General features: G+C 36.3%; 1 protein-coding gene across 1 annotated transcript; it reads right to left on the minus strand.

Annotated features, from left to right (window-relative positions):
- Positions 1 to 7,609: 7,609 nt before the first annotated feature.
- LOC131150256 (probable aldo-keto reductase 2) lies at positions 7,610 to 12,211 on the minus strand. The gene is made up of 5 exons (XM_058100863.1): positions 11,781 to 12,211; positions 11,497 to 11,697; positions 10,096 to 10,268; positions 9,914 to 10,016; positions 7,610 to 8,229 (listed from the first exon to the last, which is right to left on the minus strand). The coding sequence occupies exons 1-5, from the start codon at positions 12,069 to 12,071 to the stop codon at positions 7,897 to 7,899; spliced, it is 1,101 nt and encodes a 366-aa protein (XP_057956846.1). The 5' UTR covers positions 12,072 to 12,211; the 3' UTR covers positions 7,610 to 7,896.
- Between the last annotated feature and the right edge of the window lie 11,717 nt (positions 12,212 to 23,928).

The following is a 23,928-nucleotide window of genomic DNA, read 5'->3' on the forward strand; positions in this document are numbered from 1 at the left end:
ACAAAAAATACTCTCAAAATTCAGAGCAGGTTGTACAAATTGAGATATAAATTGTACTTCAAAAAAACCAAAGCAAATTAGAGTATATGAAGTTCTAAAGTTTTTAGAAGTCACCAATTGTTCGTTTAAAAGAGAAATGGAATTGTAACCCGGAACCGAGTTTTGATATTTTCAATTTACCAAAATTGTAGAATTCCTCTCAAGCAAAATATGTGAGCAAAGAAGAACTTCAGGAAAATTTCAGCACAAAATAAATTTCAAATTTTATTTGATTTCTCTCTTTTCTTGTGTTTTTTCGATCTTATTTTTTCATTACCCAAAGAGGTATTTATAGGTTTTTTCAAAGAATAATATCCTTATTAAATTAGGTAGCATTAAATTATTGAAATAATTTTGAAATTCAAAATTTTTCAAAAAAACAATTTTCTCATTTAATTAGGTAACAATAAATTATTGAATTAATTTTGAAATTTAAAATTTTCCAAAGAACAATTTCCTCATTTAATTAAATTATTGAATTAATTTTGAAATTCCAAATTTTTCCAAGGAACAATTTCCTCATTTAATTAGGTAGCATTAAATTATTGAATTAACTTTGAAATTTAAAATTTTTCCAAAGAACAATTTCCTCATTTAATTAAATTATTGAACTAATTTTGAAATTTAAAATTTTTCCAAAGAACAATTTCCTCATTTTATTAAATTGTTGAATTAAACTCTTCTTTGCTTAATTAATCTTGGAATATTAACTTGTTTAACCTTAAAAAATGTGTTTTAAGATTTAAACTAAAGTCTCTAAGTCTCTTTGCCTAATAAGCTTCAAAATGAAAAAAAAGAAAAAACATATTTTAACCTCTTTTAACAAGGTGTTTCTTATTTTCTTTTGACTTATGAGAGCTTCACATATCTAACTAGAATTTGACTTTGAAGTACTTACAACAGTTCTTCTAATTATGGTCTTCTTAAATTCTTCACCCTCCTTCAGCCTTTTGAGGTTCACTTTTGACTAGGTTTGCTTGCCCTTAAACTTCTTCATTTGTCATTCATTGCCTTTAACATTCTGAGAAGTTTTCATTAGATTAACATTGAGCTTCAACCTATCAACCTTGAGCGTTCTTTTACCTAAAACACATCACTTAATATCATATGTTAAAGCACCCTTCATTTTGTTATCATCAAAACAGGATTGAAAAGCCTAGTTAGGTCAACATTTAGATTTATGTCTTAAGAAATAAACCCACACCTTCCTGGAATGGTCATCAATAAAGGTGACGAAATAGGAATTCCCGTCAATGGATGAAACTAGGCTCAGTTCCCAAACGTTAGTGTGCACCAACTCCAATTTTTCTTTCTTTGAGGTTCTATCATTCGTTTGAAAGCTGTCTCTTTTCCTTTTGCCTGGGGTACAACTTTTGCATTAGTCAATATTAGCTGATTGGAAACGTGGTATCTTTCCCTTTGAGTTTATGAATTTTAAGCCTTTTTCATTCATGTGACCAAGTCTCTGGTGCCATAGGTTTGAATCTTCTTTTCTTGCAGCAAGTGAAATTGACATGCAAGCATCTGTGGTCATATAAATAGTACATGTTTTTTTACTGCACAAGTATGTCATTGCATCTTTGGAAAATTTCTAACTGTTGTCACAGAAGGTTGTTGTGTAACCTTCAATTGCAAGCGGTCTAATAGAGATTAAATTTTTCTTGAGATATGGGATATATTCGACATTAGTCAAACTCCAAGTGCTACTTGTCAAATTTATTTTTGCTTCTCCTTTTCTTGCAATTTCACAAGGTTTGTCATCACTAAGATAAACATTGGCAAGGTTATTGAGTATATACTTCTCAAGCATTTCTTTATTTCCTGTCGCGTGAAATGAGGCTCCATAGTCTAATACCTAAGAATCTCCCATCCTTTCCAAATTGCATAACAATACATCTCCTTCTCCTGAAGAAGAGGCATCATTTGCTTCAATCTTATTTTCTAGCTCCTTCTTCTGAGATCGGCATTGATTTTTGTAGTGTCCAGTCTTGCTACAATTCCAATACTCGATCGGATTTTTGCTTTGAGAGTTATTGGAATTTCCTGGAGCTCTTGATTTGGACCATTTGCTTCTCAATCTTCCACGGTTGTGGGGAAAATTTTTTATTTTGGTTTCTGCCCCTAGTTTGTTTCTCACCTTGTGTGACCAAGGGGCACCCTTGGGAGTTAACAATTGGCTTTCTCAGGGTGTCAAAATCCTGTAGTGAAGTCATCACTTCTTCTAATTTCAACGTTTCCTTCCCAACAAGCAACGTCGTGACAAGACTATCATAAAAAGGTAGTAGAGATGCTAGGAGAAGAAGCGCATTATCTTCTTCTTTAACCTTTACACCAAAACTCATTACCTGGGCCATAATCTTGTTGTAGTAATTTATGTGATAAAAAATACAGACCCCTTCCTCCATTCCTACCTGATAGAGTTTTTTCTTTAGAAATAGCTTGTTTTTCAGTGATTTTGACATGTACTCTATTATAGTTTCTTCCATAGCTCAAAAGGTGATGATTCATCTAATAGAGAATATTTAACTTCATTTGAAAAGCATAAATGAATGGTACTAACTATTTTCATTTCCATTTCTGTCCAAGCACCATCTTCGATATTAGCTAGCTTCTTTCCAATTAGCGACTTGATCAAGTCATGTTGAATCAAGATATCCTTGATTATGCTTTGCCATAAATTGAAATTATTTTGGCCATTCGATTTCTCCATGTCAAACTTGGATAAATTATTATCTATTATAAAATAGCAACTTGGAGATTGACTTTGGAAAAATCGATTGCACTAGTGCATCCGGAACAACCAAAATAGCTAGGAATAGGTCTGACCCGATCAAAATCTATTTTGGAACGAGTCAATTTAGTTACAGAGTACTCCTTCGGATCGGCAGCATTATAATGTCGTTAATGCTGATTGGGCAATGTTGATTTGGAAAATGTGGACCCCATTGATGATGTAGCATATGGGCCCCACTGATGCCGTGGAAAAATTAGATCTCTATATGTGTTAAGTGATGTGGCGCACCAGGCAGAGAGACATTTAATGCAATTATTGGTGCAGAAAAGACAAATTTAGGTATAATTTGAAAGGATCAAAGATGTGTCAAAAAACTCGTCTTTCTTCAACCTTTGGGTACATGAGAGCAAGATGGCAGGTGAGAAGAATTAATGAGGCGGTGCATGAAGACGGCGTTCAGCAACTACTGGGCGCTTGTAGACTTCTCCATATGAGTTTTGTGACGTGGTTTGCTATCCCAGCTTTGTCTCATCGTCTCCAACCTGATGGTAGACTCAAATTTGCAATTAGATCACTTTGAAAATTTGGACCTTCACTGGCAGTGTTTAGGTTTTGCACAAAAAAAATCACTCTGAACACTCCTTATCCTTTCCAAATGCTCTGATACCAATTGTGTGATACCCCATGGAAGAAAGGCTTAAAAATTTTAGATGTTATTACCTATATCAACAAGGTGCACCTTTCTTTTTGGGAGCCTTCTCATAAGAACTCCACGATTAAGCGTGTTTGGCTTGGAGTAATTTTGGGATGGGTGACATTCTGGGAAGTTTTCTCAAGAAGTGTGTGAATGAGGACAAAACACACTGAAGAGGACACGTGTTGGCTATAAACGCAACATGAGGGGTCAATTGATCATTAATTGCCATCTTGTCTATCATCATCAATTCACAGTTAGGCACCATTGCAAATGAGAACAAATTGGTTGATGGGTGTGGATGCCTATGAAGGTATGCCATGTGATGAAGAACAAGGAAATACACAATGTCAATGCTATATGGCAAAAGAAATGTAGGTATCAAGAGAGGAGAGGGAGGGTTGTGTTGTATTTATGTGGTGGGAAGTTGGTTATGATTGAAATAATGAAAACCAAAAGCAAATGTCAAGTTCATTCATAGGGAAGTTTATAACTTTGCCTTGGTTTTTGGCTTAGTTCATGTTGGAGAAAGAAAAGACAATTTCATTAGGAATAATAGTCTTGGAACATAATCAAATCAGGTGGCACGTGTATCCCCTACAATCTTGTTAAGTAAAGGAAATAATTAAACTAACAATCTCATCTCATAGAGTATTTAAGAGAGAATTAACATTGTATTTGATTTTCAAAATGAAATTAAAACAATAAAAATCATTGTGCATGAAAATGTTGGGGATAAACTAAAAAATAAAAAAAGAAAGAAAAAACACAAGTTGAAGATATTGAATGGTTAGTGACATATGACAATGTTGAACTATTTTGCGTAATCATTGTGCTTGCCAAAATTTTAAAATTGAACATTTACAACCATTAAAAAAACTTAATACTTCTCCCCTTCCTAAAAACGCACGCAAGATAAATTCACTACAAAACATAACCTTTAAATAAAAGTCCATATGATAACAAAAACAATGAAACACTGGTCAAAAAAAAAAAAAAAAAAAAAAAAAATATCTACCCTTGCACTAAAATGAGAAATTACTAATCTACAATCTACTAGAAAATTAAAAATTGTGTAACAATCAAACAAATGAAAACCATGTGAAGATATATGTGTTCGTGCATGCAAACATGTCCTCACCCCCACTCGTCCACGAAATTCCAAAAGATTTTTAGTAAGGAAGTTTTAATGCAACATCAAATAATCCAAGAATAATTAGGGGATGTTTAAACGTTGAGTAAAATATATGTAGAAGTTTTTTTCTTAGGTTTAAGTGAAAATTCTTGCTCATCATTCATTGAGAATGAAGGATGCACGAATTGCTTCATCACAAATTAATGATTTATTTCCCACTTTGCTTGTGAGCTCTTCTCTCTTCCCTCTAAAAGATTTCATCCACAAATAGTGTTGAAACTATATTCATGCTTGGAGGTTTTGAGTAAAAATATAATACATCATTGTAGTTTAGTAGAATTTGGAAAATTTTTTATAAATGGAGGCTCACAAACTTTGTGAAAGTCATAGTTTCCGACTTATAGAGTTTTTGCAACTAAGGGAAAAAAAATAAAAATTAGTAGCTAGTCCCCTAACCATCTTTAAATTCTTGAATGGCTCTTTAGCTTATGCTCTGTTACTTTACATTTTTATAATGTGCTTTCTTACCATTTAAAATCTTTTCTTATGTGCCAATCTAATTTTTTTTATAAAAAAAATATAAAACAATTGAAACAATAGTCACAAAAGTAAAATCTTAAAACACAAAGCACATCAAAAGGAAACCCTAAATTGATTAAAATCATTAAATTAATTATAAACTAGTGGCAATAAATTGTAAGCTTATTAATGCAACTATAACCTCAATTCCTTTATCAAAAGGCCAACTTAGGATGCATTTGGGGGGTATTTTGTGCAAAATATCTATTATAAAATTGAATCATACAATCACTCCTGCTCAAGCAAGTCACTTACTAATGCAATGGAAATTTAGGGATATTTGTTAGTTATTTAGTTGAATTAGATATTTGTTTGTTTGTTTGTTTTGTTTGCTGGACATCTAAAAAAAGAATACAAATGTCAGAGTAGAATTATGCTCTTTCTCGATTCTTATAAAGAATTATATTCTTTTAAAGAATTACATTCTTTCTATTCCACACATGCTTTGCCTATTAATCAAAGATGTACCCAATTTGGATAACTTAATGAAGGCCTTAGAAATAGTCATTGGGAAATTACTTTTCTTTAAAAGACTGTCCCATGAAAATAATTTTAAAGGAAAATGGTGTTTATGATTTAAGAAATTATATTTGAGGTAATCCCTTTAAGAAAAAGAGTAATTTCAGTCAAAAAAAAAAAAAGACAGCAAAAAAATGAACTCAATTGGCAACAAACTTGTGCACATAAATCAACCCCCCCCCCCCCCCCCCCAAAAAAAAAAAAGACTAAAAGTGGCACCAACATAATATCAAAATGATGGTTAATATTTATAAAATTAATATGAATTTAAGTATTAATTAAAAATGCTTATTTTGGCCTTCAAATCAAATAATATTATAAAAATATGATTAAAACAATAAAATTGCAAATAATACACGTTAAAAAGTACTATAATTAAAATAAATATTATTATAATTATGTTACTTAATTGTTATACTTTCAAAATTTACTTTACAATAAAAATTTTATTAGACATGACAATTGAAAAATAGTAAAAATATTTTTAATTGGCTTTACTATAATTTTTTGAAATTTGTGTATATTTTTATTTTAATTATATTTAAATTCATATGATCATTGTATTTTAATTTTAATTTAAAAGTGTATAAAATGAATTATTTAATTCAAAAAAATATTTTCCAGATACCAAAATTTCTAACAAGAAGTTGCAAAAATAACTGAAAAAACATAAAATCTGATTTCATTTTCTACATAAACAATTAACAGAAACAGTGACAAGATAAACAAATGCATTTTTATAATCTGTTTTTTTCACTATACAAAAAAAAAAAAAAAAAAAAAAAACAGCAAAAACAACAAACATATCCTTAATTTTAGCATAAAATAAGGATTTAAATACAAGGTCTATCATACTTCATGGATACTTGTTGATTTTGTTTAGATGCCCAAGCTCCGATTCCCCGGCTTACCAAAGTGCATATCTACAACTTTGCTTACCATTTTAAAAAAGTTTTAAAAATAAATCCAGTGAAGTCAGTTTGAAGGTAGATTTTCATAGAGAAACTGTGTTTTAGCGGTGCCTGCATCACCAGAAATACATTGCAGCTGGTGTTTCAATTCCCCCGACATTTTTTTCTTGACCCCCAAACATTGCAAGAGCTATTGCAGTTATATGTGTTCATGCTCGTAAATTGATAAGGCAATAGATTTTTGATTATCTGAAACTGGCCACTAAGTTTTTTTAATATAAGCAGGGTTCCTGATAATTTAAATGAGATAATTGACAAATGATTGTTCAAGTAACAATTAGATTCTCACATTCATTATTGTCGACAAGACTCTAATCCATGTCTCTCATAGTTGACCATCTAGCTCAATCGTCGTCTTGTATCTACATCAAGATCCCATATCAAAGTAAATCCAAGGGATGAGGTGGTTCAAGGCCTGCTTTGGTTCTTCCTTTGGTTTTTTTTTTCCCCTAAATTTCTTTCATATGACCTCGCAGCATGGAGGCTGCATGCTGTTTTGACTTTCCTTACACTATTATTTGGAAAGGCTCCTAATCCTTTTGGTGTTCAACAAGTATATTTGTCACGACATGTGACACTAACTTGGCAAAATCTCTGGGAGGTGATATCTAGATGGAGAAATTCAACTGGGACTTTTTGGCTCCAAGCACGAATGCCACCTTGACATCTTGATTGAGGACTGGAACCTTTGGAACTTTTATATTGAACCTTCAAGGTGTCATCGCCATCAGATTCACTATGATTGGCTTCTTAGCCAGATCACAAACAAAATTAACTTGAGAGCTTCCACAATTTTCCAACAATTGCTGGCAGTGGCCTTAGCAAACAGAAACACGTCACCAGATAAATGAAAGCTGGAAGGCCCATTTCCCTTTGACAAACACAAAAATATTGTCTATGAACCGTTGGAACAATGGACCACAAAAAGGAAAGCAATATTTTCTTTCTGAAAAAGGGAAAATTTTGAGGCTCATTGTACTCATTCATAAAGACATAACGTCAAAACAATATATATTTCCTAACCAAAAGTTCAACTGCTAAATATTCAGATCTCCAAAAAAAAAAAAAAAAAAAAAAAAGAGTTTAAGCACACTTTCTGAACGTGGCACCATGCAGGAACCAAGCACAAAACACCCCATAAAGCACATAGATACAGAAACTCTTTTAAGGATTGAAAAGGAAGAGCGGGCCATTAACACATGGCATAGAAGAGGGAGAGAAGTGTTCATTCTGCTTTCCAGGAAGACAGTGGTGGAGTCTCTGAGTCTTTCCAACTAACAACACCAGTTCCGTATCTATCTCCCTTCACTGCACCAGCAAGGGATTCAAGTTCAGCCAATTCTTCTGGTGTTAGTTTTATGGATAAAGCTCCAACATTCTGATTGAAGTTTTCAAATTTCGTTGTGCCTGGAATGGGACACACATCAACCCCTTGGTGATGGACCCAGGCCAGTGCTAGTTGCGATGGTGTGCATCCCTTCCTCTCTGCCAATTCATTTACACACTCGTAAATTTTTTTGTTATGCTCAAAATTCTCGGGTTGGAACCTGGGCAGAGTCTGCAAGAAAATATATATTTCAGCATTGAATTTACCTTCTACATAACCCAATGTACATCTTGCTGATAGGCAACAGAAAAAAAAAAGCATATATGGATCAAGAGACAGAAGATAAATATGATTAATAGGCATCTGTGTTTGAAACTTCAGCATAATCCTTACTTTAAAAGTTGGTTCCTATTGTCTTACAACACTGCAGAGTTTTATTAGGCAAGAATACAAATATCATTATGAATGTGATCGAGGTAGAGTATATGATATACTCATTTGCACAAATATGTGAATGATTGAGAAGTCATTGGAAAACCACTATGCAGAAACGTGGCCATTAGTATTGCCAGGTACCATGCCCAATATTATGGGCCAAGCAGTCTAGGAATAGTATTTGAATCATTTTCTTTCTTTCTTTATTTCTTTCTTTTCTCTTTTTTTGAAAAACAAAATTGAGCCCAAAAGAAAATTTAGAAAATCTGAGCAAATAAATTTTGTTCATTTCAATATGGCTAACAGTTCTATTAAAAAATATTTCATGGATCTTAATTCAGGAAAAATATTTAAAAATTGACAAGCCAATGCTCAAAACATCCATATTGCAGTCTCTCATTCAAATCCTTGTCGAGCATTCAATCATCTTATATATACAATAACAACAACAACAACAACAAAACCAAGCCTTAAATCCCTTGCTGTCTACATGAATCACTTTCTGTCAATTCACATGATTGAGGGCATTTTCTTTGAACAACTTAAGAGTTATTAAATCCTTACTATCTCATTTCATGTTATTTTAGGTCTACCTCTACCGATCTGCTACTAATAACAGTGACTAGATCACTCCTCCTCAATGGTGCACTGTTGGGCTTGCATTTCAGATGCCCAAACCTACTCTTTCATTTACAGAAAATTTTGTGGGAAAAGCAGTGAGGAACCAAAACAGTTTGAATTGTTCCAAACAATCGTGGAGTCTTCTATTAAAGCATTCTCTATGGGTGCCATTGTCTTCTACATTCCGTTTCACATGGCATAGGCAAGGGAAAAATGCACTAGGACAATTAGGACCTTAGCGGAATTGGAAGCCATTACAGGTAAAATCCGGGTGTTACCTGAAGAAAACTAAGATTGGTCCCTGCCATCTGCCATGATAAATTGTGATTACACTGATACTGTTCAATGAACCCATTCCATAAAATGAATTATGTGCCTTCAAAAACATAGACCTAATTTCCAGCAGTTAAATGTGCCAAAGTAGAAAAGCCAATAAAAGGGCTCTTTTTTCAAGAAAGATTGACTGTAAAATCTAAAACCCAAATCTGTTTGAGGAACTTACAAATTATTAGTCCACATAAATTTTCACTGGATGCACATTTAGGTATAAATAAGCCATATTGGAAGCAGGCATAAATTGAGTAACTACTCGGGCTGACTACAAAATTACTACAGCTAGAAATGTTTGTAGTTTACTGAAAATTTTTTAGTGAAATGTTGAATATCCACATAAGCTAATTAAAGGAGGAAAGCTTCATGTGTTTTATATTGTCAATAGCCTTGTAAAGTGAAGAGGGAATGGAGACAAAATTTGAGAAATTCGTACCAGTATAATTTTGAATCCATAACAGATGTTATGTCAAATACAATGTAGTGCAATTCGTCTCAAACAGATGAGATGTATGTAATGTGTACAAACCTTTCGGAAGTCACCAGCTGACAAATTCTCAACTACCTTTGGACCCAATGAAAAGAAACCCCGTCCTAAAGGACTAAATGGAACAATTCCAATGCCGAGTTCTCTGAGGGATAAAATGATTATTAGAACTTTTTGATTACTGATTAATTACAAATAGATAGCCAAAAGCATTAAGGACTCACCTGCAAGTAGGAATTATTTCTTCTTCTGCATCTCTTGTCCACAAAGACCATTCCAACTGCACAGCTGTTATTGGGTGAACTGCATGTGCTCTTCTGATTGTTGATGCACAGACCTCAGAAAGACCCACATATTTTATTTTACCCTCTTCAACCAGTTTCTTCAACTCTCCCATCTTGCACGAGACATGATAAAAAGACTTAGGGAATGCTCAACACGAAGCTTGTTCGAAAGAGGCAACAAGAACAAGGATAAATTATGACAACAACCAAAATTTCATCATGGCAGTACAGTAACATTTCATCAAGTGATCATCATCTAAAGCAATAACAACCGAACCCAAGTCCACTGGGTGGGGCAGCTATAGGAATCATTTTGTACCATTTTGCATTGTCTATAGCCATATCTATCCAAAGCTAAGAGTTCTATAAAATACTTTCTTACTACCTTGATCAAAATTATTAGAGGATAATCCCTCCCTCTCCTACAATCCAAAATGTAGACTAGTTCACTCTCTTTGCGACGCATTATTTGGTCTACAAACTTCCAACTTCTAATTTTACACCAAATACCATAGACAAAACAAAGAAATTTGATGGAGGCACCTATTATAAGGAAGTGTTTGGAATGACATGTAGAATCAATTTGTGTGCTTTTGGACAAATGATTCACATTTTTTTTTATTATTGTTAAACAAATTTCTTTGAGTTATAAGTTACATACAGGTGAGCTTGTCCACCATTTCCTAGCCCCCAATTCCCCATCGTTTGAGGCAAAAATTCTTTGAAAGTTTGGCGCAACACATGAAAACAAATTCATAAAAGAGTACCTCTTATCTTTTTGGGAGAGCTTCTAAAAATCACATATTTGAATGTTACAAAATTATGCATTATTTACATATCCTAAAATGACATCCGTTTTGGTGCCTGGGAACCAATGTTTTTTTTTTTTTCCTAACAAGCTTGATCAGCATTTTCTTTTCAAGAGCTAGTTTTTGGGCCAAATAATTTTACAGCGATTGGGATCACTTCTCAGCTCCTTTTTATCAACCCTAAACCTAAGCCATTTCCAAAAGCAGTCCCTATTGTGCATCTTCTCTCTCTCGGCAAGGGCTATAACACATAGAACAAGCCTAACGCAGAATCATCCTTTTCTATGTTTATTGGATGTTCGCAAACGTTCTAACCATGACAACCTACGAAGTAACTTTTAACCAATTAAATGGTGTGCTGTTTGACTCACAGAAAAATGAAACGTTTGGTTAACAGAATTAAATATGGCCAAAACAGAGTCTATGTACACGGATATTTTATTTGTCAGCTAAAATATATTTTTGCATGACAATTATATATATATAGGATCCAATCTAAGAAGAAAGTGAAGGTGGTAAAATGGGGGCATACCGTGACTTCAATGGGCACTTTGGAATCAATGCGATGCTGGTAATAGAGATCGATGCAATCCACACCAAGCCGCTTCAAACTCCCCTCACAGGCAGCCCTCACATACGCCGGATCACCACGGATCACCATCTTGCCGTCGACTACGTTGATCCCAAACTTGGTTGCCAATTGAACTCTTTCCCTCATCCCTCCCTTCAAGGCCTAAACTTGAATTCGATCAAAAACTATTATCCGATTCTTAACAAAACCCAGACGAATTACTAAAATTTAAGGAAGTCACAAACCTTTCCGAGGAGGATTTCGTTGGTGTGGGGGCCGTACACGTCGGAGGTGTCGAGGAAGGTAACGCCGCTGTTAATGGCGTGGTGGATGAGATCAATCATGTCGGCCTCGGCCTTTGGAGGGCCGTAGCTGAAGGACATGCCCATGCAACCCAGCCCCTGTGCCGAGACTTCAAGCCCTTGGGAACCCAGCTTCATGCTCCTCACCGCTGTAGCTGCAGCCATTTTTTCACTCTTTAATTTGATTATTTTCCCGTGTAATGAAAATGTTGTTCGAGCTCTATCGGCCATCATCTGTACGCAGACTTATAGGAGACTGATCGGCCGCCATGGCCGCACGGTAGATGTGGGAGTCCCAACTGGATGATGAAGTGAGCAAGAGCTAACCGCTGGCGGAAGCGCATACGCTGTCTGCCCTGCTTACTGACGTATGCGCTTGCGCTAAAAATTAGTAATTAGTAAGCGATTCGGTATATTACCTTTTTTTTTTATTATAAAAAAAAGTAATTGATTTTAAAATTATTAATATTAATATTAAACAACTTAAATTTAGATAAATCAAGCATTTTTACATCAATTACCGAAAATATTTTTAAATTTTTTGATTAAATATGCTCATTCCCAATTAAGATTTATATTTAACTGATATACCCCAAATATATCACTTACCATAAGTTTAGAGAAGACTAGAACCCAACATTGATAAGAACAGTTACCACCTAAGTCAACTGCTCAGTTAGAATAATTGATGTCAGTTTCATGATAACCAAAGCAATCTACGCCAATGCTATAACAATTGGAGTGATTCACGCTTGCGTAATAATTCGCCAATAAATAACATATCACCTTTGGGTCAAATTTCATCACTATAAATGGGGGCTCAGAGAAGAGGTTAAGATATCTGAGTTTTTTTTCGGATTATCTTTTTTTTTTTTTTTAAATATATTAAATAATGCCCCTTTCTGGGAAATATTTTCCAGAATGACTCTGACGTAATCTCGCTACTCAAAGTGGTGAGATTTACTTTTGACTGAAGGGCTTGTGTCGACGCGTGACAAATCTCGCTACTTGGAGTAGTGAGATTTGCTTCGGATACTTAATGCTCGGCTACCTGTCGTTTGATGTGTGGCAAATCTCGCTACTCCAAGTAGCGAGATTTGCTTCAGACTAATCTCAATCGTTCTTCCTCATTCCATGCGCGAACAAAGCAGTACCTTTGTAGAGGGGAGGAGCAGCGCTGCAGGTTACCGTTGAAGGACTCCGGAGCGCAGGTGACCATTGCCACAAGTGGGGTTCAAACCGTTGAGGGCTATATAAACTCGAGATGGGGTAAGACACATTTTCAATGTTTAGTTCATAAATTTTTAAATTAATTTTGTTTGATTGAAAGCCTTTGATAATCGGAGAGTCTTTGAGTTTAGAGTGTTGAAAGCTTTTTTTGGAAACACTTTTCTTTAAGGTTAGTATTTTTATTTTTGTATTTGAATTTGATTTTTTATGATATTGCCGAGAATATGTAATTTTTTTTGTTTAGAGTGTTGAAATTTTTTTTTTCTCCCTTTCCATCTCTTTATGTGATTTCATACAATATGAATAATAATAAATTCTAATTTATAAATTTATTGTGATTTGAGGGCATGATGTTATAGGTTTTAATGATGTTTGAACTATTCAATCTAGAAGATAAAGTTTTATATATAATGGGGGAGTTTCTTTTTTTCTTTCTAGTTTTGTAATGTATAATAGATCTAAAATAATATTACAATTTTGTTTTAATATGTAACGCTAGTGCTCTAGTTTACCATTTTGTTTTGGAACCGATCTATTGTTATTATTGGCATGAAATTCGAACTTCTAAAATTCCAAAAGTAAAAAGAGAAAAGAGATGGTGAATTTGTGTGTGGGGGGATGTATGTTAATCAAGTCCATTTTTAGAAATTTAATAATGCAAACCAAACAATAGTAAATTGGACTAATTAGTATGTATTTGTTAATTTTTTTTTGATATTGATTGAAACTTTTAGGATATAGATTTAATTTGATACATATTCTTAATTTCTTTTTATGTTAAAAATTTGATCACTTTTTATTTATATATTGTTCATAATAGATAGGTCAATTGTGCTTTTTTCAAATGTTTATTAGAGCTTTTCCTTGTTGGTGCAAAAAAATGTTATGGATATCTTATGTATTTGGGAATCTTATAATGCAAAACACATAACTTAGATTCAATTTGATAAATATTCATAGTTGAATTTCTTTTTTTTTTTGCTGAAAATTTTGATTATTCTTCATTTATTGTTCATAATAGATGGGTCAACTATGTAATTATTTAACATTAAAAATTTTGAACAAGAGGCAAAGAATCTAATTAGATTCTAGGCTTATAAGCGTAGGCCTAATTAATCTAGCCAAAAAATAAAATAGCAGCACATGTTATATAGCACCATATAGAACTTGTTTCATTTTCTACAACAACTAAATTAGAGTTAGTATAATAAATTTTCTTTGACAAGTTTTATTTGATTTGGCTTGCCATCTTAAAAGTTAGGCCCTAATAATGAACAATTAATTAAACCATATGATATATGTAGCACTACTAATGAAGCTCATGAAGTGTTAATCAACCTATCTAATTATATATATAATTAAAGGTTTACCAAGGTGCAATGAATCTATAAATTTTTTTTTTTAAAGATCAAACTTATAATAGAATATTGTATTGATGAGCACTGAATCTGGTATGAAGTAAATTTTTTTAACCTATTTTTAGTTTGTGTTTTAGAATTTAAATTAGAAAATTACTAAACAACAATTAATCTTTCTTTGGTAAAATTGCTTAAGAGCACCATTTCATAGTTCTTTGGATTCTAAGTTGAAGTACCATTTTGGAAAAATCCTAAGTATATGTCATATGGGGAAAATCAATAGACATTAATGTTTTAACAGTTTATTCATTAGACTTTTCAATTAATCTATTTGCTTTCTTGGTGGAAATTGAAGTTAGCTCCAAACTCTAGAGTTTGTTTATTCATAGACTTTTAATTCATCTATTTATTTTCTTGGTGGGAAAGTTAGGTCCAAACTCTAAGTTCATTGATTCACTAGACTTTGTATACATCTATTTGGTTTATAGGTGGGAAAGTTAGCTCCAAACTCTAGAGTTCATAAATTTTTTTAACTTATTTTCAGTTTGTGTTTTAGAATTTAAGTTAGAAAATTACTAAACAACAATTAATCTTTCTTTAGTAAAATTGCTTAGGAGCACCATTTCATAGTTCTTTGGATTCTAAGTTGAAGTACTATTTTAGAAAAATCCTAAGTATATGTCATATGGGAAAAATCAATAGACATTAATGTTTTAACAGTTTATTCATTAGACTTTTCATTTAATCTATTTGCTTTCTTGGTGGAAATTGAAGTTAGCTCCAAACTCTAGAGTTTGTTTATTCATAGACTTTTAATTCATCTATTTATTTTCTTGGTGGGAAAGTTAGGTCAAAACTCTAAGTTCATTGATTCATTAGACTTTGTATACATTTATTTGGTTTATAGGTGGGAAAGTTGGCTCCAAACTCTAGAGTTCATAAATTTTTTTAGCCTATTTTCAATTTGTGTTTTAGAATTTAAGTTAGAAAATTACTAAATAACAATTAATCTTTCTTTGGTAAAATTGCTTAAGAACACCATTTCATAGTTCTTTGGATTCTAAGTTGAAGTACCATTTTAGAAAAATCCTAAGTATATGTCATATGGGAAAAATCAATAGACATTAATGTTTTAATAATTTATTCATTAGACTTTTCAAATAATCTATTTGCTTTCTTGGTGGAAATTGAAGTTAGCTCCAAACTCTAGAGTTTGTTTATTCATAGACTTTTAATTCATCTATTTATTTTCTTGGTGGGAAAGTTAGGTCCAAACTCTAAGTTCATTGATTCATTAGACTTTGTATACATCTATTTGGTTTATAGTTATTTTGTAAAGCTATAAGTAACACATATCACTTATACATACAATTTTGTTTTGCGTAGGTTTTTTTTATTTCCCGATCGTCGATTTAAATGACAGGAAGCTCAAGCAGTGCTCCAGTGACGGTATTATTATATATAAGGGGGAACATCATAATCGGATTAGATGGTGTTAGGTATAGTAGTCCACCAGTTCGACCAATTCGAATTGGCCCTAGGTGTAAATTAAATAAATTATATACGAAGATATATAAATATTTTGCATATTGATCCAAATCAATATGCATTGCGGGTGACTGCAAGATACCCTTTGCAAGGGTTAAATAATACAGCCTTCTACGAGGCTGTTCCCATATCAGATAATTATGGGTTGCGCATTGTATTGGATGCACACTGCGTCGGTGAGACATATTTAATGGTGCAATTGTATGTCAAGACCATTCCTCAAATGGGTGTAATCGCAGTTAGGCAGCCAGACACGCCTGTAGAGCAATTAGATGAAGTCGGTGAAGGCACCGAATAAACACATCACCTCGATGTTGGTGCAGAGGTTCGTGCTATGTCTACGGTCGATTTTAACGAATATCCAGGATCGTCATTCGAGCCGTTGGCGTACGAAGCACCTGTTCCTGACACGTTTCCGCAGGGAGGTTGCGAAGACGTCCCGAGTGCGGGACTAGCAACGCATTGGACGAGGGCATGAACATTACGAACAATGTTCATCTTGAAGATGAAGACATGTACGAGCTAGGAAATGGGTGAAGGGTTAAATGATGTCCCCGATGATGTGAACTTACCCCACCGTGACATGGACGACGCAATGTTTGACACCCAATTCATGGGCGAGCTTCCGATGTACGGTCATATTGACCTAGATGCTATAGATTTAACTACGGTGGATGAGCTTCCTATACGCATGACTCGTTGTGAAGAATCCTCTAAGTTGAGTAAGGGGATGCTCTTCGGATCGAAGGATCAGCTGATTGCCGCAGTGCGAATATATCACGCTCGCACCCACCATGACTTCCACGTCGTGTGATCTACCCCTGATTTATGGGTTGCTAGGTGTAAGGACCATGATTGCGTGTGGAGATTACGTGCCATGTATCGGATGATACACCATTTATTCGAAATCACCCAATATGGTGGTCCGTACATGTGTCTGAATGAACTTCTGTCGTAGGACCATAACCAAATCACGTCATCCCTCATCGCTGGGGAGATAGTGAATATGATAAGGGGAGATACATCGACGTCGATCGCTACATTGAAGGAGTTCATAGATCGTCGATTCGGGTATTCAATCTCTTATAAGAAGGTTTGGTTGGGCAAACAGAAGGTAATAGCCCAAGTATTCGGTGATTTAGAGAAATCCTATGAAACGTTACAAAAGTGGATGGAAGCGATGCGTGCGTACAATCCCGGGACTATAGTCAGGTGGAGGTCGACTCCTGTTCCAAGTAGCGAGAATAGTGCAACCTTCGTATCTGTATTTTGGTCATTCGCAGCATCTATTCAGGGTTTTTGTCACTGCCCTCCCATTATATATGTGGACAGGACACACTTGTACGGTAAGTACAAGGGCAAACTCCTTATTGCGATGTGCCCGGATGCAAATAGGCAAATATTTCCCCTTGTATTCGCTATTGTGCAAGAGGAAAGCCTTGACACATAGAATTGGTTTCTGTGTTGTTTGCGTTCCATTACCGACAGGGATGACATTTGCCTCATATCAGATCGGCATCTAGGGATTATTGCTGCAGTGCAGCGCAATCCTGATTGGCAACCACCACGTGCGCACCACCAATTTTGTCTTCGACATGTGGTGAGCAACTTTAATACGAAAGTGCGGAGTGTCAATATGAAGCGAATGGCTAAGCGAACGGGAAGTGAGCATCAGGTGAGAAAATTTGACAAGTGGATGGAGAGGATATTCGATGAGGGTGGAGAGCTAGGCAAGTCGTTCTTTGATCAGATCCCTCCCCATATGTGGACTCAGTGCCATGACGGTGAAAAGAGGTATGGGAACATGACCACTAACCTAGTCGAATATTTCAACGCCGTCCTAAAAGGCGCTCGTAGCCTTCCTATAACGGCCCTTGTGCAACTAACATTTTATCGTGTTGCAAATTATTTTAATAGCCGACGAGAGGCTGTTCGTAACGCAATATCTGGAAGAAATACGTTGACTCCGCATATATTGTTAGCGATGGAAAGAAGGAAGCTGAAGGCGACCGGACATCGAGTCACGACGTTCAACTGGTCTAGGAGTACTTTTAGTATCACGACCACGCAGTTGGGACCCCATAAAGGAAACAATGTCCAAACCTTGAGCATCCAGAGGCGCAAATGCTCCTGCGGGAAGTGGCAATCTTTACACTATCCTTGCTCTCACCTTCTCGCAGCCTGTGCCGAGACACGGCTAAATGCAAGATAGTATATTGAGCCATATTGGAGCACTGCCGAGCACTATGCGACATATGCTGCGGATTTTCATCCGATTATGCATGAGGCATATTGGCCAGCTTCCTCGTTGCCGAATTTTCAGGCAAATCCTATATATGCTTGATATAAAGGTCGGCCTAGGAGCTCATGTATACACAACGAGATGGATGCCTAGGAAAGTAGGAAAAATATCACGTGTAGCATATGTCGTCAAGAAGGACATAACCGCATGAGATGTCCGAGAAGGACTCAACCTGGGGATACAGCTAGACCTTCGCACTGACCTATCACTTATAGGTTAAATAACATGTCCTACACATTTAATTGCCATAATAGGGGCGAAAGAATGATTATGGGTGCTGCCATACTACTTCTATCTCTTTGTTTCACACATGTTCCATATGCAATAGATGAAGAAATTTGCCTACTTATAGCCCCATAATTTCAACAAGTTTTTAGCTGCCATACTACTTCCTCCTTTTAAACAAGGCGATTACAAATAGGTCAGCCGCATCCATTTAGGCGAAGATTCATGATTTTGGGCGCGGGTAAGGCGAGCCTTATTTCTAGATTCCAAATCTAGGATCCCCTGGCCGCCTTCCTTTTTTGGTGAACACATCTCCTTCCATGCTATCGGTTGCCTTTGAGCAATTCATTCACTCTGTTCAGCAATGGGGAATAGTGCATCTTGAGAAAAAAAAAAGCTAGGTGCGATATTTTCAGTTGTACACATCTAGGATAAAACCTGAGATTTCCATTCAGTTTCATCGTACAAAGCATCTGTGACAGATACTCAATTTTGATGATTTTTATGTTGACGCTTTAACTATGTTGTTTTATTTGCAAGATCGATCTAGGGCCGTCCGATCCTAGTGTACTGACTATGGACGATCGTCACTGGTCTAGTTGGGCGTGGACCGATTCGCATGCTGACGTGTTATATTGCCGAGGGGGTAGTCAGAGTGTACACGAGAGGATAGGTGCAGACCCCCTCATTGTTGATTGGATATGGGATGCAGGCTTTTATGGGATATATCAGATTGGCCATATCTAGTTGGATTGGTATCTCGTGACCGTGTTGGTGGAGCGATGGAGGTTGGAGACACACGCATTCCACTTGCCGCACGGGGAGGCGACTATCACCCTACAAGATGTCGCGGTGTTGTTTGGGCTGCCGATTGATGGGTTGCCCGTCATTGGTTGTACTACTGGACTAGTACAGGAGGGAGGCGCCGGTCAGGGGGGAGCACTCTGCCTCATGTGTGAGAGATTGTTAGGAGTGGTGCCTCCAGATAGTGAGCTTGTTGGTGCCCGCATTCGCATGCGGTTTCTCGAGGGCGAGCTGTTTCGCCAGCTCCCGGCAGCTGCCGATGATCACACGGTAGCGTGCCATGCATGTGCCCACATGCTGCGATTGATATGTGGGACACTGTTCTGCGACCTCTCAGGGAGTTACGCACGCTTGATGTTCCTTCCACTCCTCGCGAAGCGAGCAGAGATACGCCAGTATAGTTGGGGTTCTGCGACGTTAGCGTTGCTGTACCGGGAGATGTGCCACGCTGCTGACGTTTCCCACTCACAGATCGGAGGAGCACTCCGCTTATTGCAGGTTTGGGTGTGGGAGAGATTCACGTCGTTAGCTCCTACGCGCCGCGGTCTCCGGCATCTTATTCAGAGGGACGAGGATGGACGCCCGATTAACCCAGCTCCACTCGCGTGGAGGTTAGTAACTCCGTGGAGGTTAGTAACTCCACTTACAATCCTTTCCTTGTATAAGTGTTACGAATATTGAGTCGTACTACGTACTAGTCATTGCACTTTTTTCACTTATGTTTTATTTTGTACAGGTGGAGGGATCAGTTGTTGGTGCCTAATGTTGCGCAACACACGCTGCCCTAGTACAGATTCGAGCTAGACATGCACCGAGAGCATGAAGTAGTCTCGGTCATGTGTATTGACAGTATTTTGCATTCTTTGCAGATATCCCTACCTACCTCTTACATTTACCATATGTTTACGCGCAAGTTTGTATGGGCGCTATACACGGATGACATTTTAGCAAACCTACCGACTGATTATGCAGTTGGGTCCGACCTCTGGGTTGCCCGAGTGCCACTCATATGTTTTCATATTATCGAGTGGCATCTCCTAGACTGAGTGATGCACCAGTTTAGCTTTCGACAAGGCATCCCAGACCGTTTCTCTACTTCGGGGGTGGATGTACGTGGGGACGACCTGCACGAGATTGATGGTTGCGGTCGGGGGAACACAAATTGGGCTGCCGAGCACACAATGTACGTGAGTATGTGGGGACATAGGCGGGACTACATCGTACAGGGAGTGGAGGCAGATGGCCCGATGGGTTCAGAGGATCTGTATTACACGTGGTACAGGTCGATCACACGTCGCTTCGTAGATAGGACCGCGACGTTCTACATGAGCCTAGTATGCATACTTAAACGCATACCTAATTTGTTACCGTTTACATTAACAGTTCAATGTCGTAACCATTATTTTTCGTATGCTGCAGGCTGACGTATTACACCAGGTCGACATACTATCATCATACCCCGCTGTGAGCGATTTAGCGAGAGATGGTTTGGACATTGTCTACGAGGACGGGCGACGGATCCCTACCCCACGCCGGCCCCCAACACCACGAGGTGGTCGAGCAGCTCCAGTACGAGGTGGTCGAGCAGTTACCTCCAGTTGTCCATCGAGTCCGGCCTTCTCACCGCCCATTGTACATGAGGAGTACATATTTGGGCCATCAGCACTGTATGCCCCATCGACAACTGCTGATATTGCGGTACCCTCCAGTAGACCTACTGATTATCGATCTGACTCTGCCGCGACCCCGTTAATGTCGTACCTACTAGACGACCCTCTCGATGCGGAGGAGGTGGACGCACCCTGGTTGCCACCTTGGACTCGTCCAGAGACTACATACGACATAGCTCCTCGTCCGCTTCACCTGGAGATAGATTATCCAGTACCTATGGGCGGAGACGACAGACATGCAGCACATCGACGTGACCGGATGCCAGACATGGATGAGCAGCTAGGTGAGAGCAGACACAGATGGTAGCCACCCTGACATCGGAGACGACCTCCCTGCGGCACCGAGTAGGCGATGATCGTCGTATTATTTCACTTCTACAACATGTATATGTTTATTCTTTCATTTGTACATCATGTATATGTTCATTTGTACATCATATATATGTTTACAACTTCATTTGTACATAATGTATTTGTTCATTACTTCATTTGTACATAATGTATTTATTCATTACTTCATTTGTATATAATGTATTTATTCATTACTTCATTTGTACATCATGTATTTGTTTAGAATATATCATTTGTACATAATGTATTTGTTCTTAATTCTGAATCTATAAAGGACCCCTATGTAAAGTGCCAAGCATGTATCAATTGTATTTGAAGAATGTTTTCTTTGCACATGTGCGTGGATGGATATGCTCAATTTGTAAATAGGACCATGCCAAAATTAGTATAGTATTTTGATAGGTTGAATGTATACGAATCTTGCGAATGTAACGTTGTGAACATACTGGTATCAATTGTATTTGAAGAATGTTTTCTTTGCACAGGTGCGTGGATGGATATGCTCAATTTGTAAACAGGACTTTGTCGAAATTAGTATACTATTTTGATAGGTTGAATGTATACGAATCTTGTGAATGTAACGAATCTTGTGAATGTAACATTGTGAACATACTGGTATCAATTGTATTTGAAGAATGTTTTCTTTGCATAGGTGCGTGGATGGATATGCTCAATTTGTAAACAGGACTCTGCTGAAATTAGTATAGTATTTTGATAGGTTGAATGTATACGAATCTTGTGAATGTGACGTTGTGAACATACTGGTATCAATTGTATTTGAAGAATGTTTTCTTTGCACAGGTGCGTGGATGGATATGCTCAATTTGTAAACAGGACTCTGCCGAAATTAGTATAGTATTTTGATGGGTTGAATGTATACGAATCTTGTGAATGTAACGTTGTGAACATACTGGTATCAATTGTATTTGAAGAATTTTTTCTTTGCACAGGTGCGTGGATGGATATGCTCAATTTGTAAATAGGACTCTGCTGAAATTAGTATAGTATTTTGATAGGTTGAATGTATACAAATCTTGTGAATGTAACGTTGTGAACATACTGGTATCAATTGTATTTGAAGAATGTTTTCTTTGCACAGGTGCGTGGATGGATATGCTCAATTTGTAAATAGGACTCTGCCGAAATTAGTATAGTATTTTGATGGGTTGAATGTATATGAATCTTGTGAATGTAACGTTGTGAACATACTGGTTCCATTAAATTTGAAGAATGTTTTCTTTGCACAGGTGCGTGGATGGATATGCTCAATTTGTAAACAGGACTCTACTGAAATTAGTATAGTATTTTGATAGGTTGAATGTATATGAATCTTGTGAATGTAACGTTGTGAACATACTGGTATCAATTGTATTTGAAGAATGTTTTCTTTACACAGGTGCGTGGATGGATATGCTCAATTTGTAAACAAGACTCTACTGAAATTAGTATAGTATTTTGATGGGTTGAATGTATACGAATCTTGTGAATGTAACGTTGTGAACATACTGGTTCCATTAAATTTGAAGAATGTTTTCTTGGCATAGGTGCGCAGATGGATATGCTCAATTTGTAAACAGGACTTTGCCGAAATTAGTATAGTGTTTTGATAGGTTGAATGTATAAGAAACTTGTGAATGTAACGTTGTGAACATACTGGTTCCATTAACTTTTACCACAGTTCCATTCCATGAGTCATAAACATAATTGCAGAGTAATTAGCACAATTATAAATATATTCTTTATTTTTGTTTATAGGTTTTAAAGTGTTTTCCTCTATTTGTTTGACATTTTCTTGATTTTTATAATTGTGTTAAGTAAATTAGTTAACATATAATTTCGTATCATCTAGGCGTTTCCAAATTTCGATGTCTTCATAATTAATAATCTTAGGTACCAAGTCCATTAGCTTCCGATGTCTTCATGATTCTAAGCCTCTTCACTGTGTTGAGAAACATCCTATACACAAATCAACAAATATATGTTTACCATCTAAACATCCAAAGACAATATTGTCTTTTCCAACGACGTAGGCCTTTGCCTGTCCAAAGTACCTAGGAACTTGAATGAAACAGGCCTTAAAAGCATGGTCCAAAATGTTTAATATTACGTTACTAGTAGTGGAGCTACTGCTCCTACACGTTAAAATGTTGCTTGAAATAGACCAACTACTCTTCCACAAGGCTAGTCTTGTCATTTGATGGGATGCCATTTAGGGCTTACTAGTGCATATATAGACATCAGTCATAAATATGTGCATATACACACACAAAGACTCATTCACAAAAACATATATACATAAGTATAAATATATTGCACTAGTATAATCATTTAAAATGAAATGAAAGGTGCATACTCCCAAGGAACATCTCGTATGAGCATCAAGTCCCCCTCCTTATCTTCATAAGTGAGCACAAATTTGGATGATCCATTTAAAAGCTTGGTGGCCTTTCTTGATTGCTCACTCTCTCCACTCGAACCTAGTTACACAATCATAATTACATTTTAAAACTAGAAAGGAATTATCTATACAACTCATTACTGTCCTAGTCCTACTAATTTGACCTTGATTATCAAAAGGTTTATGTCATCTTAAACCACTTGGT

The sequence above is a fragment of the Malania oleifera genome, chromosome 3 (assembly GCF_029873635.1).
Source record: "Malania oleifera isolate guangnan ecotype guangnan chromosome 3, ASM2987363v1, whole genome shotgun sequence".
Lineage (NCBI taxonomy): Eukaryota > Viridiplantae > Streptophyta > Magnoliopsida > Santalales > Ximeniaceae > Malania > Malania oleifera.

What these genes read in the sequence shown, in the direction of transcription:
- LOC131150256 (XM_058100863.1), bottom strand. Translation starts at nt 12,071, where the DNA reads ATGATGGCCGATAGAGCTCGAACAACATTTTCATTACACGGGAAAATA. An exon ending in ACGAAATCCTCCTCGGAAAG is followed by an intron (nt 11,698 to 11,780) that starts GTTTGTGACTTC and finishes ATTCAAGTTTAG; the next exon opens with GCCTTGAAGGGAGGGATGAG. An exon ending in AAGTGCCCATTGAAGTCACG is followed by an intron (nt 10,269 to 11,496) that starts GTATGCCCCCAT and finishes GTCTCGTGCAAG; the next exon opens with ATGGGAGAGTTGAAGAAACT.